The sequence below is a fragment of the Narcine bancroftii genome, chromosome 10, assembly GCF_036971445.1.
Source record: "Narcine bancroftii isolate sNarBan1 chromosome 10, sNarBan1.hap1, whole genome shotgun sequence".
Lineage (NCBI taxonomy): Eukaryota > Metazoa > Chordata > Chondrichthyes > Torpediniformes > Narcinidae > Narcine > Narcine bancroftii.
This window is the reverse complement of record NC_091478.1, coordinates 14,678,425-14,697,681: the sequence shown is the minus strand read 5'-3', so window position 1 is coordinate 14,697,681 and position 19,257 is coordinate 14,678,425. Positions and strand designations below refer to the sequence as shown.

Below are 19,257 nucleotides of genomic sequence, written 5' to 3'. Positions count from 1 at the left end.
TCACTCGAGTCTCCTGCACCGCCCCCCCACATCACTCGAGTCTCCTGCACCGCCCCCCCACATCACTCGAGTCTCCTGCACCGCCCCCCCACATCACTCGAGTCTCCTGCACCGCCCCCCCACATCACTCGAGTCTCCTGCACCGCCCCCCCACATCACTCGAGTCTCCTGCACCGCCCCCCCACATCACTCGAGTCTCCTGCACCGCCCCCCCACATCACTCGAGTCTCCTGCACCGCCCCCCCACATCACTCGAGTCTCCTGCACCGCCCCCCCACATCACTCGAGTCTCCTGCACCGCCCCCCCACATCACTCGAGTCTCCTGCACCGCCCCCCCACATCACTCGAGTCTCCTGCACCGCCCCCCCACATCACTCGAGTCTCCTGCACCGCCCCCCCACATCACTCGAGTCTCCTGCACCGCCCCCCCACATCACTCGAGTCTCCTGCACCGCCCCCCCACATCACTCGAGTCTCCTGCACCGCCCCCCACATCACTCGAGTCTCCTGCACCGCCCCCCCACATCACTCGAGTCTCCTGCACCGCCCCCCCACATCACTCGAGTCTCCTGCACCGCCCCCCCACATCACTCGAGTCTCCTGCACCGCCCCCCCACATCACTCGAGTCTCCTGCACCGCCCCCCCACATCACTCGAGTCTCCTGCACCGCCCCCCCACATCACTCGAGTCTCCTGCACCGCCCCCCCACATCACTCGAGTCTCCTGCACCGCCCCCCCACATCACTCGAGTCTCCTGCACCGCCCCCCCACATCACTCGAGTCTCCTGCACCGCCCCCCCACATCACTCGAGTCTCCTGCACCGCCCCCCCACATCACTCGAGTCTCCTGCACCGCCCCCCCACATCACTCGAGTCTCCTGCACCGCCCCCCCACATCACTCGAGTCTCCTGCACCGCCCCCCCACATCACTCGAGTCTCCTGCACCGCCCCCCCACATCACTCGAGTCTCCTGCACCGCCCCCCCACATCACTCGAGTCTCCTGCACCGCCCCCCCACATCACTCGAGTCTCCTGCACCGCCCCCCCACATCACTCGAGTCTCCTGCACCGCCCCCCCACATCACTCGAGTCTCCTGCACCGCCCCCCCACATCACTCGAGTCTCCTGCACCGCCCCCCCACATCACTCGAGTCTCCTGCACCGCCCCCCCACATCACTCGAGTCTCCTGCACCGCCCCCCCACATCACTCGAGTCTCCTGCACCGCCCCCCCACATCACTCGAGTCTCCTGCACCGCCCCCCCACATCACTCGAGTCTCCTGCACCGCCCCCCCACATCACTCGAGTCTCCTGCACCGCCCCCCCACATCACTCGAGTCTCCTGCACCGCCCCCCCACATCACTCGAGTCTCCTGCACCGCCCCCCCACATCACTCGAGTCTCCTGCACCGCCCCCCCACATCACTCGAGTCTCCTGCACCGCCCCCCCACATCACTCGAGTCTCCTGCACCGCCCCCCCACATCACTCGAGTCTCCTGCACCGCCCCCCCACATCACTCGAGTCTCCTGCACCGCCCCCCCACATCACTCGAGTCTCCTGCACCGCCCCCCCACATCACTCGAGTCTCCTGCACCGCCCCCCCCACATCACTCGAGTCTCCTGCACCGCTCCCCCCCACATCACTCGAGTCTCCTCCACCGCCCCCCCCACATCTCTCGAGTCTCCTCCACCGCCCCCCCCCACATCACTCGAGTCTCCTGCACCGCCCCCCCCACATCACTCGAGTCTCCTGCACCGCTCCCCCCACATCACTCGAGTCTCCTGCACCGCCCCCCCCACATCACTCGAGTCTCCTGCACCGCCCCCCCCCCTCCCCACATCTCTCGAGTCTCCTCCACCGCCCCCCCCCCGCCCCATCTCAGCATGATTTACCGGGCTCGTCTGAAAAGGCTGTGCAAAATCATAGTGGACCCCTTCCTCCTTGCACACAGCATTTTTCAGCTGCTCAAGGAAGATGCACAGCAGTATCAAAGCCAGCACCACCAGGCCGAGAAGCAACTTCTTCATACGGGTAGTGAAAATGCTGAACCTCCAAAGGAACTGCTCACGTTAACCACCCGAGATTCTTATTTGTACAAAACAATAACGCTGTCCTGCATGTGTATTGTTTGTTTGATTGTGAGTTGTGTGTGGTTGTATGTCTGAATGATTTTGCACCGAGGACCGTAGAACATTGTTTCATTGGTTTGTATTTGTACAATCAGATGACAATAAACTTAATTTGATCTCCTCATGACCTCTGGATCGCACACATCTGGTTCAGAAAAGGGGGAATCCTAGAACAGCAACTTTCTCAGAGTTCCTGTAAACCAGATTTAATTTAAGTAAACCTCTGTTATTTTGTGGAGTTTGTGTGTTTTTGCTGTGACTGTCTTCCCTCTTTCCCCCCCCCCCCCTCCCCACCCCCACGTGCTCTTGTTCCTCCCACATTCCAAAGGTTGGTAGGTTAATTGGCACTGTAAATTGCCCCTAATTAAAATCTGTGAAGAGTTGATTGGAATGTGGAGAGAATAAATGGGTTTAAGGTTTTAAACTCGCAGATGCATGAAAGTTGCTGTGGATTTGGTGGGCAAAAGGGCCTGTTCTATAACTTTTATAACTCTATGACTTTTAACTTGGTGTGCCCAACTGTTTCACGTCATCCAGAACTGTAAAATAACACAATGTAGCTTGCCATTGTATGGGTTCAATTTGCATCCAATCTGCAGACATGAAGAGTGTAGACAATAAAACTGGATCCTTTGGGGTTTAGTGTCCTGAAGTATGATAGTTAAATAAATCGACTAGTATCCAGAAGTTTGTGCTAATTTGAAATATTGTACTGTATTAAAATAATGAAATAATAACAAAATAAAATGCTAGTATACAATATGCTTAGTTCACTCATGTCCTTTAGGAAAGGAAATCTATCATTCTTTCCAGGTCTGTCTTTAATATAATTGTGGTTGACTTTTAACTGCTTTCTCAAATGGCCAAATACATTCAGGGGCTGATTAGAATAATATATGGTGACTTTGCCTGTGACCTGCACATCTTTCGGATTGATAACAACTAAAACTTGTTCCAGTTAGCTTTATTCAGAAAATTAATTCTAAAACTTTTTAAAGAGTTTGACCTGTTTGATAAGTGCAGCATCTTGAGATCTTAAATTTTATTACATTTGGACATCAGCATGGTAACAGGCCATTTTGGCCCACTAGTCCAAGCTGCCCAATTTACTTCCAATTAACTTACATCCCTGGTACATTTCGAACTGTGGGAGGAAACCCGAGCCCCTGGAGAAAACACACAAGGAGAACGTGCAAACTCCTGGTGACTTGGGGTCGACGAAGCAAACTGGCTGCAGGCTACTGGAGTGAAACACGGAAGTCTTCACACACTCTGATTGTAGTCAAAACACAGAAATGCTGGAGGAACTCAACCAGTCTCGCAGCGTCCTTGGGAGGTAAAGATATATTATCAACATTTCAGACCTGAGGCCTTCCACATGGAATGTAAATAAATACAGGCGTCTGAATTAAAAGCTGGGGAAAGAAGGGGAAGAATGGGAAGGAGAGGAGTACAGACCAACAGACAGAAGGTGTTAACTGGATATGATGTGAGGAAAGGTGAGAATTTATTTTTGGCTCTGTGAAAAGAGAGAGAGAGAGAGCTAGAGGAAAGGAGAGAAGGGGAAGATGGGGAGGGGGTGTTTCTAACAGAAATCTGAGAAGTCGATGAAAATACCATCCAATTGGAGGGTGTCCAAACGGAAGATGAGGAGTTGTTCCTCCATTTTGCGAGTGGTCTCAGTCTTAACAGTGCAAGAGACCATGGACAGATGGATATATATGTTAGCAAGGGAATAGAGCAGAAAATTGAAATATATGGCGACTGGCAGATCTTCTCTATTGTGGTGTAGAGAACCAAGGTGCTCGATGAAGCAATCTCCCAGTCTGCGTCCAGACGAGATTATAACAGGAGCCCCAGATGCAGTAGATTACCTAGCAGATTCACACGGTGTTGCTTCAGTTGGAGGGATTGTTTGGGGCCCAGAATGGTGGCAAGGGAGGAGGTGTGGGCGCAAGTGTGGCACTTTCTGTAGTTACAGGAGAAGGCGCCAAGAGGTGATTAGTGGGAAGGGATGAGAGGACAAGGGAGTTGTCCCTATGGAAGGTGGAGAGAGGAGGAAGGCGAATATTGTCTGGCGGTGGTATCTTGTAGTAGGTGGAGGAGGATATGTTGGATGTGGAGGCTGGTGGGGTGTTGGGTAAGGACAAAGGGAATCCTGTCCTTGATGCATGTGGGGGCAGAGGGGGGGGGCAGGGCAGATGTGTGGTAATGGAGGATATGCAAGTGAGGGCCGAGTTGATGGTGGTAGAGGGGAAGCCACGTTGTTTGAAGGAGGACATTTCTAGAGATCTGGAATGGAAGACCTCATTATGGGGGCAGGTGTGACAGAGGTGGAGGAATTGAGTGAAAGGAGTAGAATCCTTACAGGGGACAGAGTGTGAAGAGGTGTCGTTAAGGTAGCTGTGGGAGTTGGTAGGTTCATAGATTTCCTAACAGCTTTCCTAACAGCTGGCTCATGGGAACCAGATGTTGGAATCAATAATAAAGAGGGTGGTGAGAGCAAGAAGGTCTCTCAAAGAGCCTCAGATGTTGAAGGCTTCCTGGTCATATTGGAGGTTTAGATCTGGAACTCAGGTTGCCAATGGTTTTAACTAGAGACTGTGGGGATGCAGAAGGCTGCCAGAGCACTGGAGGCGAATCCATGGACACTCAGTATCTCTGAAGGACTCTCTTGCTTCTCTTTCTCCTATAGTTTGGGGCACAGGGCAATGCAAACAAAACTTGAAGTATAATATGTACATTACATTTTTAATGTCTTATCATGTGGCAATAAAAGGAACCTTGAATAACCCAAGACTTTAACTCTAATGTTGACAGTTTTTTTTTGTTCTTGGTTTTGGGTAGTTGTCCATTAGATTACATTAATTTAACAGAATTACAGTCCACAGCCTTTGAAGCAACTTCAAAATGTTGAATATTGTTCTCTATAGTGACCTAGATTCAGTTGCAACCTTGGGACCTCCCTGTGTCATTTCCATGTTCTCTTGTGGGTTTTCTCCAGGTTCCTCCCACAACCCAAATATTGATTGGACAGTGTAAATTATCCTTGGTATGTAGGTGAGTGGGAGAATTTGGGGAGTGCTGATGAGAATGTGGGAGAATGGAGAGAAAAAAAGAATCAATATCGGATTAGTGTAAATGAGTGTTTGTCAGGCTGAAGGGCCTATTTTCATGCTCTGTAGTTTTATGACCTATTAAGATTAATCTGTATTTTACATCAAATGTTCCTCAACATTTAGACATCTGTGTATTATGAATCTGAATTTCATTTTCATTTATTGTGTTTCTCTTGGTGTCATTCTACCTGTGTTCCATTTACAATGACCTGAAAATGAATTGACAGATGACATTTTTCATGAACCCAGGTTTTTTTCATCGTTTGAGTATTCTTGAAAGCAAAAATAATTTCAATGGATCAGGATTTACTTTGACTTTTTGGTCTGTTCAGCTATTATCAATGAGTAATGTACAATGCTCAAAGATCACCCACCCTCTGTCTGTCATTTCCTCCCTAAGTCTCCTTGCTCTTTGATTTTTATTTCATCTTTAAGGTACACATTTAAAAACTTCAAATACATTTTTGGCCTTCTCATGTCATGGTGTGTTTAATAATGCTCATTTTATATAATACTATAGTAGGTGCAATTTTTGTACAAACTTGTTAATAATAATGTTAATGCATCAATAGGAAATATTTGTATGTGCAAATACAGTGGCCTGAATAATTTGTCTTTATTCAGTGAAGAAACCTTTCAGTTTTATCATTTTCACTTATTTTTGAACTTTTGCTCAATCGTGTAAGTATTTGATTGAAATCCTTGTTTAAATCCCAATGAAATGACTGAAGGAACTCTCAATCAGAGTCTACAGGTTTATACTGAACTACTTCCAATTTGGAGGCACTTAACAATATTGTAATACCTTGTATCTTCCCATTTTAAATTAAAAACTAATCACCTAAATTACGCCTTTCATACATTGATTGATCTCACAATTATTGGATTTAAATTGTCACCAAATGGAGATGTTATGAAATCCATTTGTTTCTACAAGTATTTCCATTGTATGAATAGGCAATTGAGTTAGTAAATGTCCTTTATTTTCAATACATCATTCATTCCATCACATGCCTGATGTCCTCTTTTCAATATTATCCTATTTTTACAGGATATATATTTGAATGACAAAGAATGGAACAACAAGCCGATGACCTGATTGCTCTAGAGGGTAATGAACATGTTTTGAGCTGCCACCATGGGAAAGTAAATACGTCAGGAATTGACAGTGCCAAGAATGAAGTCATTAATGATGTTGCTGGTGGGGAATCTGATGCACCGAATGGCACATGTCTTAATTCGGAAACTTATTCCGAAAATAAAACACTAACATTAAAAGAAGATGTAAATGCAGAAGATGAAGATGGATTTGCTGAGGCACAAGTGAGTGTAAACATTGAACAGTGTCTGAATAACTTGGCAGATCATGGTGGAAGTGGAGAACCATATGCACTGATGCCTTTCAATAGTGATATGGGAATAGCATTAGAATATGAGGAAGAAGTGAGTGACGGAAGAGAACTTATTAGAACTACCACTAATCAGACACTTGATCCAATATCAGCCAAATCAACACAGACTGAGACTATTGATTGTAACAAGCCCATATCTCTCCCTTCTCACAAGATTGATTCAGCAAGTCCTTTTGACACAAAGATAACCAAGGATCTAATGTCCAGGATGGAGCATGAATCTTCTCGGGATGCTTTGCTGGATGAGCTAGAATCAGAATATAATAATTTTTCAACAGAATCCTCTGTGACTCCTACTTTACCTAATGGAATTACAAAAGAAAGCAGTGCTGTAGTCGTATTTAATGAATCAATACAGAATAAATGTCTTCAACAAGAAAGGAAAATAAAGAAGTGAGTGTTAATAGCCAGATTTTTAAAAATCAGTTTTGTTCATTGAAATGTATGCAATAATAGATAAAAAGATCAATCATTCTTGTGTCACTGTGGTATAAAGCACAGTGGATGATGGATATATTAGAGCAAGTAGATATTTTTCAATAATTTAGAGTCAAGTATTATGTCTGTGCTTGTAATTTGCAGAAAGTGATAATAGCTGTGCTCTGGCTATTAAATATATTGTACAGAAGATGAGCAATCGCCTGTAGAATATGATTTTGTATTGTTCCATAATATGAAGCCATTTGCAGCAAGAGGCTGTAGAAAATTTATTTTGAGGCAAACAGAGAAGGGTTTCCATCAAACCCAGAGCACAAGGCTGTGTGCCTGAATGTTTGAAGCTCTTCTCTGTCATAGTTTTTAAAAAAAAAAATGAAAAGGAATTGGTTTTGGAAAAAATATTTGAGTGGGTATCCATTGATTGGTGTACCCAGAATTTATAATTGAGATTGTTTCTAAATCACAAAAATGCAGTTTTTAAAAGAAACAAAGTGACAAATATGTTTGTTAAAACCAGAAGCAACAGTTGGATAAGGCAGCAAGAATATTTTCATGGACGAATGGGGGAAAATTAGAAAGGTTGGAAGTGAAGTGGATGCTGGACAAAAATTTGGAGAGAAAGTAAATATTAATCCTGTTTATTATCATAGTACATGAAGCTAGTCAAAAGCTTTTTAACTCAACCACACACTGTATAATTAGTTCTTCAGAATCTGGATTTTTATCTTGCAAGAGGCTGCATAGTTTATTGTTAACAATCTCTTCAGTATTGAAGGCAGTCAAGAACTATGTGGAAACCTAGACAGAGGGATAAAGTGGCTCAGACTGGAAAAAAAGTAATTTGTAAAATCGTTCTATTGTTTCGAAGTGTAATACAGGTATTTCTTTTTCACCCACTCCCTCCCCTCAAATGCATAATATTACTGTTTTTCACTAGTGATGTATATGTGTGATCTGGCAATATGTCCCAAATGTTTGTAATAAAGTATCCTAACAGTGCTGCTTGTGTGCTTCCCATGTCATGATGTTTCTGGCTGTAAAAATAGTGCACAAGGATAAGAACACATGACTTGCTTTAACCTTAAAATTGATTCTTTGCCACTCCCTGTCACAACAAACATTCCATGAATTAACTTTCTGTGAAGGCTGTCAGCTTGCCAACCAGTTAAAATATGAGCTGCATTGTCCTCTGATTGTTTGCTCAAATAATTGGGTCAAGATGGAGAGGCTCATTTTATTTAAACTCGTGCTATTTTGTGTACATTCTATCATTCAGTTTCGGTTGGACATGAAATGAAGAGGGTTTTTTTCTGTGTAAACCCATGGATAAACAGGAGATTAGTTTATTTCTATAAAGCTGCAAAAGTAATTTATCAAAATATTATAATCTGCTGCCAGTGTTCCAATTTAAAACTGCAAATAGAAGCAAGTTTTAGCTTGCCCAATTTTCACTTTTTGAAGATGGAAATACCGCTAATTGAAACATTTGCTTTTGTTGCTGTGGTGTTTTATCTGTAGACTGATAGAAGAAAACAGAAAGCATCAGGAAATGATTGTGGAGATGTGTGCAGTAAAAGACGACTTGAAAGATGAATTGAAAAAGCGTTCTGAAACAGAAAAACAACAAATCAACACCATAAAACTAGTAAGAGACTAATACAACTCTGAATGCAAACTTATAAAAGAACTAATTTTGAATTGTGGTATTGTACATGATGCTGTAAAAATTTGTTTATAAAATGCTGATGCTTCTACACAGATGGGACTTAATAGTGCCAGACTGGCAGATTTTCCAAACAATTGGATGTTACTCCTATTTACACTTTTATTTCCTTTTTTTTTTTGCCAGTTAAGCAGTGGTATAAAATTTTTAATTCAACCCAGTTAGTTTAAATGGAGCAGAAAAAAGAGCTCACAGTGAGCTTCCAAGAAGTAAGAAATAAAACTTAGTAAGACTCAACTTGTATGTTTCTTCTTCTCTGAAACTTTTGGATCCTGCTCCATTTGTACACACAGCCCTCATTCCAGATCCAAGTTCCAGCCGCAAACCCACCCACATTGCTGATCCTTGGTTTTTCTGGCTCTGGCTGCAGTCTACACCACAGGTCTGAACCCTTCCTATGCTACGAACCCTTGGCCTTAGCGGCACACTTGGTTCCCTCCAGCCAGATGCTAAAACACCAGGATATTCTAACAATTGGAGTTTTACTCTGGTAAATTCAAAGTACAAAAGATAATGGTGGTTTATATGTCATTGTAATAATGACTGTTGGAACTGTCAGTACATGTAATTGTTGCTGTGTAAAAACATTACCTGAACACACAAAGTTAAGCTGAACCCTCCATCCCTACAGGTGCGATCAATGCAGAATCAAAGATATCATGCTTAATCTTTCAAATGATCTTTAATGGCGTTGTGTAATAATTACTGCTAAATAACCTTTCTTGCTGTGAAAAAATTGCTTGATAACCAGAGGACATAGGTTTAAGATGAGAGGGAGCGATTTAATAGGAACCAGAAAGGTCATTTTTTTTTCGTGGAAGGTGAAGAGTGTATAGGATGGGATGCCAGAGGATGATACACAGATATGATGGGTTTTGAGGGATATGAGCCAAACACAGGCAAGCAGGACTGGACTGGATTGGGTGAATCATTTTGGTCAGTATAGGCAAGTTGGTTGGAAGGGGCTGTAATTGATACCATGTGCTCTAATTTTGTTTCATAAACTCTTGTATGAAAGATGGTTGAAGCCTTTCAATGTCCAAATATATCACAACCGGTTGAACTCCTTTTGATTCTACTCATTGCAACTTTGAAAAAGTAACACAAGGTCACAAGATATAGGAGCAGAAGTAGGCCCATTGGATCATTGAGTCTGGTACACCATTCAAATCTTGAGCTGATCCATTCTTCCACTCAGCCCCACTCCCTGGCTTTCTCCCCATAATCCTTGATGCCATCACTAATCAAATACACCCAATGACCTCACTTCCACAGCCATCTGTGGCAATGTTCCACAGACTCATGACTGCCTAAATGAAGACATGTTTCTGCATCTCTGTTTTAAATTGACACCCTTTTATCCAGAAGTTATGCCCTCGTGTCCTAGAATCCCTTACCATGGGAAACATTCTTGCCACATCTACTATGTCCGGGCCTTTAAGCATTTGAAATGCCTGTAGGAGGTCCCCACTCATCCTTCTGTACTCCCAACAAGTACAGTCCAAGAGCCCTCAATTGATCCTCTGATGCTAACCCTTTCATTTTTTTGTATCGGTCTCATAAATCTCTGAACACCTTTCAAAACTCATCTTTTCTCAAATAAGATACCCATAGCTGTACATAGTTATGCTCTTGTGTGCTGTTCTTCTAGAAATGAATGCCAACGTTGCATTTGCCTTCTTCATGGAGTCAACCTGGAGTCCCTTTGCACCTTGGAATTTAGAATTTTCTCCCCATCTATGTAACAGTCTGTCAGTCTATTTCTTCTACCAAAGTGCATGACCGTACACTTTCCAACATTGTATTTCATCTGCCCCCTCTGCCCATTCTCCTAATCTATCTAAGTCTCTCTGCAGCCTTTCTGTATCCTCAACACCCCCCCCACCCTATCACCTATTTGGTATCATTTGCAAATTTACCCACAGAGCCATCTATTTCATAATCCAAATCATTTATATACAATGTAAAAAGAATCAGCCCCATTACTGACCTCTGCGGAACAACATTGGTAACTGGTAGCCAACCAGAATATTCATGCTCTCCTTATTTTCTGCAGATCAGCCAATGCTCTACCATGCTATTATCCTTCCTGTAATTCCACGGAATCTCATCTTGATTAGCATCCTTATGTGTGGCACCTTGTTGAAGGCCTTTCGAAAGTCCAAATGCACAACATCAACTGCATCTCCCCTGGTCTGTCCTACTTGTTATCTCTTCAAAAAATTAACAATGGGCTTGGCAGGCATCATTTTCCTTTAAGGAAACCATGCTGACTTGGGCCTATCTTTTCATGTACCTCCAGGTATTCTATAAGCTTATCCTTGACAATCTACCCCAACGGCTTCCCAACACCATCCAGCAAATGGGTCTATAATTTCCTTCATGCTGCCTTGCTCCCTTCTTAAACCATGGCATGGCATTTTCAATCCTCTAGACCATTGGTACCATGATGGAATTCATTGATTCCTTCAAGATCATTACCAATACCTCCACAATCTCTACAGTTATCTCCTAAAGAACCCGAGAGTGCATTCCATTCAGTCCAGGAGACTTATCTCCCCAAGTACCTTCTCTCTCGTGATCTTAACTGGACGCTCTTCTCTTCTGAGAAAGTCCTAAGAGTCTGGTGTGTTACTAATGTCCTTCCACAGTGAAGACTGATCCAAAATATTCATTCTGTTATAAGGAGATAATTACAATTTCTCCATTTTCTATCTGTCCTAAATCTACTCTTGTTTCTTTTTTAAAAAAAAACTCTTGATATGGTTAAAAAAGCTCTGTGATATTACTTGCTAACCTCCTTTTAAAGTTAATCTTTTTAAAAGCTTCCCAGTCCTCCATCTTTCCACTAATATTTGCTTCCGTGCATACCATTTCCTTTACTTTGATTTCTCTTGTCAGCCACAGTTGTCATTTTTTCCATCCAAATTTAAAAAAAAATATACCTGTCATGCTCTTTCCTTATTTCTCACAGAAACTCCAACTCTCGCTGCTCATGTTCATCGAATGTGTTTTTCTTGCACAAATCCATTTTGACTGCCCAACCTTATTCTTTTCTAAGAGCGCTGTTGTCATTTGGTTAATATTTAATGTCTGGCTAATGGTCTGCAATTCTGTTTTCTTTGTGAAGTTCATTATTATCTGACTGTACATATAATCAGATGAAACTGCATTCCTCCCAATCATTCTACACACAGATGCCCGCAATGCACAGCACATAATAATCACATATATGCATATCTATATAATTTAAAATAAATACATGTGTATTTTGGAATGATTTACTCGTTTACAGGATACTGTTCGTCAATCTCACAGCTTGTGGGATGATGCTATTTCCCAGCCCTTCAGTCCTGATTTTAATGCTTTTGTATCTCCTTGAAGGTAGTAAGTCTAAGATACAATGCGGTGGATAGAAAGGGTCCTCAATAATTCTTTGAGATTTATTTCAGCAACATTCCCCATGAATGTCATCAAATGACATTTTGATGATCCTTTGAGTAGACTTCCAGTCTGATGCTTTGCAACACCGTAGCATGCAATGATACAGCCAGACAGGACACTCTCAATTATGCTTTGTCAAGATTCTCTTCCAGTTCCTGATTAGTTGAGTTGCACTTGCTGCATCCTAATCTCGAATCTTGGAAGATGACAGCTAGTGCATCCATGATCTATTCTTAAACCTTGTGACACAAGCCATTAGCTCCTGGAAGTTTATTGCTTACTTCTTCCTTTAATTTGTCCAGCAGTAATTTTCGCTGATCATTTATATCACCTTTTTCACTCTAGACTTTTTCCTTTTATATCCTTTCATTCTTTGTTTACATTTCTCAGAATGATCTAAATTTCAGTCTTTTTAAAAAAAAAAATCTATTGTATTATGATTAGTTTCTCAAAATTACCCAACCCACTAGATTATGAACGAATTAATTATTTATTAAAACGATTTGAATTATTCATTGACTAATTAATAATTTATGCCTGAGAAATGCGTAGTTATTCAAGACAATACACTTTATGATAACATTATTTAATTTTCATTAACTTGTGATTTAAAAATTGTGCTTATTTTCAATTAAGGTTCAGACATGATTCTCAGAATTGTCTACTCATTGTGTATTCATTTATTCCTTATAGATGGAAGCCAAGGTCGAAAGTCTAATGGAGGAAATAAAAATAGTGAAGGAAAAATTGATCTCTCAGGACGCTGCTGCCAAAAATGCCATTCAGCAATTGCAAAGAAATCTAACTTATCAGATAGAGCAAGTAAGAATGTTTTCAAAATATAGTCGATTTCAAATAGAATGCACTTCAGCTCCACTGGTTACAAATGACCAAATGTGAAAAAAAATCCAACAAATTCTCCCAAGGCATTTTTGAAATGAAAGAATTGTATCAATCATATGGAGAGCAATATGAATGTGTTCTATAGAAAATTGACTTTTCTCATTTTCAAAATAATTGGGCTTGTGGACTTTTTTTCTGGAACTAACCCTTTCTTGACCTGGCTGTACTTTTTAAATTGGAGTTTTGTTTTGTTCAGAAGGTTTTAAAAAAAATTTTGTTTGATATTTATGCTTTATCCATCATCCATTCAAAAAAAAGAGTTCCTTTGAGTGTGTCATAGACCTAACCATCTTCAGCTTCTTCATATTTGATTTTCCTTTATCATAAAGTCAGAAGCGGGATATTTGCTGATGGTTATACTGACATCGACCATCTCTGGGGGGAAAAAGAGAAGCTGTCCATCTACCCTCGACGTTGATTGGCATGATTGTGGCAAGTTCACTACCGTCAGCATTCTGAGGATGGGATAGGATGGGCACCTTTCACCATAAACTTAATCAGATCACTAATAAAAAAATTAGGTTAGAGTTTGGAACTGATATAAAAGATTCTAGTCTTCTGACATCCCAAAACAGACCTGAGCAACAAGCCAAATATGTGTGTGTTTTTCATTTGCCTAGATAAGCTATTTGATGAAGTTAAAGTTCAAATTTATTGTCCAAGTACATCCATGACATCACATGATTCTGTTTCCTGCGGGCCAGGCAGAATTTCAACTTGTCGCTAGTTTTTTTTTTAAAAAAAGTACTCAAGAAAAGATGCGTATGCAAAAGAGAGAAATGTAAACGAGAAGAAAGTGCAAACAAACTGCAAAAGAGAAAATAAATATTCAATAATAAATAACATACAATGCAAGACTCCTTAAATGAGTCTCTGAGTTTATTGTTTAGGTAGAGGGGGAACAGCTATTCCTGAACTTTGTGGTAGGAGACTTGTGGCACCTATACTTTAGTGGATTATTGATGAATGCTGCTGCTCTCTGACAGTAGTGTTCCATGTAGATTTTCTCAATGGTAGGGAGTGTTTTACCTGTGATGTGCTGTGTCCACTACCTTCTGCAGGACTTTTTGCTCTGATATATTGGTGCCACATACTTAGACTGTGATGCAGCCGGTCAGCGCTCTTTCCACTACGCATCTGTGGATATCATGACCAAGCCTCCCCAGCTCTTGAGATAGTAAAAGGCTCTGATGTGCTTTCTTCATGAGGACATTTGTGTGTTGAGACCTGGAAAAGTCCTCTGAAATAGTGACTCCCAGAAATTTAAATTTGCTCACCATCTCCACATCTGATTTCCCCCAATGATCATTGGATTGTACACCTCTGGTTTTTCCTTCCTAAAGTCCACATCACCTCCTTTGATTTGGTGACACTGAGTGCAAGGTTGTTGTTAGCCAAGTTTTCAATAATGGCCGATGACCATGGTAAAGTAAGTCTTCATTCCAGATTTATACCAGCCAGGATAAAGCAACCTACTTAACACTCACGTTGTACACCATTATAAACATTCTTTTTCCTCTGCTATTAGTAAGGTATATTGGTACTGTGTGCCATCTACAAAATGCACTGTAGCAACCTGTTTAGGCAAGACCAAAAATATAGAAGTGTATATTAATGTGAAATTCATGAGAGTTTGAACCAGAGATCAATCAACGTAAACTGATTCCATATGACCTATAAATATACAAGGAGGCAATTATGTCTGTGTCAGCTCTCGGAACAATCCCATTTCCCATACGATTTCCCTGTGAGTTATTCCCTCTTGTAGGTCAGTCAGTTTTACCTGATTTATCCTGCCCTACTGTGCCATTGTACAATTGTAGTGATGAGAGAGCCAGTGGAACTTTGGAAGAATTTCTTACTTGTCTACGGTATTCTGGGTGAAATTTGTCCCTTATGATATCCAAAGATGTTTACTAGCTTTTAATTTCATTGCTGACAGTGGATATTTTGTTATCTTAATTGTTTTGAAGATTGTGTCAAAAATCAAAGGGCAAACTTGATGCGTTGTTATCAATGCAGTCTCACTGTTACTGAACTGGTTCATAATAGGGCTTTGAACTGAGAAATTGGCAAGAATGACTTGCTGACCAAGTGTTTTTGGCGAATGCATTTTGATTTTGTCTTGGTACATTTTCTCTGATTGACTCCTGCCCCCAAGACCATATGTCTTCATTCTAGAGGTCTTCAGTTGCAAAAAAAATGTGGATATGAAAAGAGAAAGATGTATAATATTTGGCAGTGGTTTACAATTTATTTTAAAACAGATGAGTGCATTTGCAAGGTATTTCACCAAAAAATTGTATTTGCTTAATTTGTAGTGTTTGTCTTCACTACAAGACTCATAACTTGATACTGTGATGGCTCACCTCAAGGCAGGCGAACCGGCCCTGCTTGTAAGTCGCGGGGCAGCCAGCCAAAATGGTGTAGTCGGGGGTGGGGGATTTTCCTTCCTTCCAGCTCGGGGCTCAGAAACCTGCGCTGGGGGAACATGTGACACTCGGATGACGTCAGCGCCCTCCAGCACGGTTCTCAGCCAGGTCCAGGCTGGGAGTACAAGTGTAGCCCAGCAGCCTGCAATAAACTAATCTGCTCACTAAGCTCAACCCGTCTGGTTGTGTGTGTTATTGCAGGAGCAATGTAGCTGCCGCTACAATATGGTCATTTCAGTTTCTCTTTTTTAAAAATTAGACTTTGTAAACAGTCTTGTCCTAATTTTACAGACAAACAAAAAATGTGAAGAGGCTCGACAGGAAAAAGAAGCCATGGTAATGAAATATGTTCGAGGAGAGAAAGAAGCCCTTGATCTTCGAAAAGCGAAGGAAGGAATTGAAAAAAAATTGCGTGATGCAAACCGAGAACAGGAGAAACTGACAATGAAGGCCAAACAGCTCACACAAGAGAAGACCAGGTTGCAACAACTATATGAATCAAAGGTAACTAATCTAAGTTCAGTCTTGAGACTGTATGTGCATTTGTACTAAATCATTTGAAGAAATACTGATGTTAGTAGTTCAGGATGAAATTTCTCTATCTAGTTTTCTAACATCGTATCACTCAAAAAGAAGTCTTTTTTTTCTCTTTAAGATGTAATAATTTTTGGGGGAGTATCGTTTTAGATCCACTACTTGAAGATATGTAAACTTGACAATAATCATTCATCCGTGTGATCCACTGTCTCCCATATTTGAGCCGGAGAGGTGATAACCATTGTTTTATATACCTGTTACACATTTGAATAACTTTCCTTCCTTGTCCTCAGGAGTTATCATGTAATTGGTTACATGATTTTTACATTGGAATGTTTACCTAGGTTGGTGGGAGTAGTGGTAGTGAAAGTGTGGCAAAAAATGCTGCAGTATATGCACTAAACTAGTGTATAACAAAAATGTATCATTGTTTTCTTAGGAAACAAAAGAATGCTGACTTGATCTGAAATTTGATAAAGTCTTGTTTTGCGTCTTTGATTGTATCAGTTGTATTTACCGGTACTTCCAAGCATTCATGTCATAATGATGTATCAGTTGACTCTTTTTCCTTTAGGCATAGGGACTTGGCAACTGAAAGCTTGCTACCAATGGATGGGCATTATCGAGAAGCCAGAATCGTAGGTTAGAGGGATAGGGAGTTGTAAGTCTGAGGAGGTAATTGAAAGGATGCTTTGAAATTTTGGTTTCATTGCTTCTTCTTCAGCAATGCCATGAAAGTCACCAAGTGTAGTGGAGATGCATGAATGTGGAAACTTTTTTAACCAAAATCTGTGTTTTAAATTAATGCAAAAAAATGCTCAGTAGATGGGGCAGTTTCTACATGTAGCAGAACAGCACAGTTCCTTCTGTCTACAATGTCTGTGCCGAACACCATGCCAAATTAAACAAAATCTCTGCCTTTTGCACTCAATACACATCCCTCCATTCCCTCCACATTCATGTGTCCTTCTGGAACCCTCTTGAATGCTACCACCGTATCTGGTTCCACCATGAAGCCCGGCAGCTCGTTTCTGCACTGACTGCTTTCTGTGAGGGAGCAAAAAACTTTAACCGTACCCTTCCCCCCCCTCCCCTCTTCAGCACATGTCCTCTAATATTTGAGGTTTTTGCCCAAGGAAAACATTCAGACTGTCTTGCTTTTTCTTTGTGAGACTGTTCCAGCAGTTCCTTTCTTTATTTCATATTTCTGACAACTTGAACATGATCTTTTTGCAGAGCATGCTTTCAATATTTATTTACTGGTTGCAGGAAGCAGAAGCAGCAAGGCTCAACAGAGATGTTGAAAAACTGAAGGAAGACATCAATTCAAACATCATCAAAGTGAAATGGGCCCAAAACAAGTTAAAAAGTGAAATGGATTCACACAAGGCAAGTCCAATTATTGTAGGATTTTAGTACAGTACGTTTCCGATTAACTGAAGACCGAAATTTCGAATATCCTAAAAAAAATTTCGGGTGAGACATGACGTCACAATTTGAAAAAAAAAGTTTAAAATTTTTTACCCACCATGTTCAAGTGGGGGGGACAGGGAATCCATTTTACAAAGGAGACACTTGTTCACACATTGTAGGAAAGGATAGCACTGATTATTTATAATTTGTAATATTTTGCTATGAGTTACTGCAACTTTGTGATAAATTGCATTGTGGCATACTCCAAATTTGAAATGAATACCACGCTCTCTTCCTGCTCACCCGCCTGAACTGTGCACTCTCTCCCCGCTCGCCTGACCGAGCCACGAGCTCTGTCAAATACCCTTTCAGCAGGGCTTCTGAAATTCTGCTGGAGGACCATCCCTGTGCAACCTCCTACCACTTAGAGGTGAGGTGAGACCAGGGATCTTGGCCTTCCGGGCAGGATTGGTGTCAGCAGGGGGGGGGAGGTGACAGGGATCAGTGACAGCTGATACAAGTATTCTCCTGATGCTACTGGGCTGCTTTGGAGAAAATTCCTGAATATCCAAAGAAAAATCCACTTAGTCGAGATGGGTCTGGTCCCAAGCATTTTGGATAATCGGAAACATGCTGTATTATAATTTCTGGGTGTATGCCCTGTTTGTGCTTCTGGAGATTAATGTGCAAGATATGTTAAAGATATTTTATTGTGTACTTTATAGTATGCAGCTGATTAATCAACTTATTATTTGCATATTGACCTTTTGCATTTTGAACATTACATTTGATATTTTTTTTTTAATTTTTTATTTTTCACACCATAAACCACATTAACCATGATACATACTTTTTCCTTTTCAAATATATACAGTGCCATTTTCTCCCCCCACTTCCCTCCTCCCATCCCACCCTCCCTACCTGGCCCCTCCCGTCCATTTAAAGTACAAAATCTAGGATACATTAAACCAGTCAAACAATGTTGTCATTCAATAAAAATAAACAAGAAATTCCACTGAGTCAATTCTTTTCATTTCCTTCTCCTTTCATTAATTTAGGTGGTGAATGTCCCCGGTAGGTTTTCGCTATTGTGTTTCATGTAAGGCTCCCATATTTGTTCAAATATTTCAATATTATTTCTTAAACTATATGTTATCATTACATTTGATATTGATTTAAACAAAGCATCTATTACTTGCTATTAGTTCTGGATTCAATTTAAAACGATTTTCAGTGGTTTCACTGTAGGAGTCATCAACTGTGTCATCCATTCTGTTCTCTTGTTGTCTTTTCTACTCGGGATGATTCAGATTAAATAGTTTGCTTGTTATTACAAAATGTGCTATATTGTTACTTACATTTCTAGTTATTTGCAGAACTGTCCAGTCTGACAATGGGCTAATCCTTCTGGTCAATTCACCTGTCCTGGTGTTGATCCTGTAGACTGAATAGAATTCTGCTGAGGCGGCACAGTTGGCGTAGCAGTTAGTGCAACGCCGTTACAGCACCAGCGATCAGGACCGGGATTCGAATCCCACGCTGTCTGTAAGGAGTTTGTGGGTTCTCCCTGTGTCTGCATGGGTTTTCCCCTGGAGCTCCGGTTTCCTCCTACCATTTGAAACCTACCTGGGGTGTAGGTTAATTAGTTGTAAATTGGGCAGCACAGACTCGTTGGCCAAAATGTCCTGTTACCGTGCAGAA

The 19,257-nt window shown here is 41.5% G+C and overlaps 1 protein-coding gene across 12 annotated transcripts in view; it reads left to right on the top strand.

Annotated features, from left to right (window-relative positions):
- The window catches only part of ccdc186 (coiled-coil domain-containing protein 186), a 124,299-nt gene that overhangs the window by 9,863 nt on the left and 95,179 nt on the right, over positions 1-19,257 (top strand). For 11 of the 12 annotated variants that reach the window (XR_011345352.1, XR_011345354.1, XR_011345355.1 and 8 more), the window contains exons 2-6: positions 6,306-7,059; positions 8,623-8,749; positions 12,965-13,093; positions 15,898-16,110; positions 17,413-17,532. Coding sequence is in view for 7 of the 12 variants with exons in the window: in XM_069899983.1 (XP_069756084.1) it covers positions 6,329-7,059; positions 8,623-8,749; positions 12,965-13,093; positions 15,898-16,110; positions 17,413-17,532 (1,320 nt within the window). In the remaining 5 variants the exon portion in view is untranslated. Of the gene's footprint in view, positions 1-1,882; positions 3,472-6,305; positions 7,060-8,622; positions 8,750-12,964; positions 13,094-15,897; positions 16,111-17,412; positions 17,533-19,257 lie in introns of those variants that run through there. The other variant, XM_069899981.1, reaches the window with a different exon arrangement.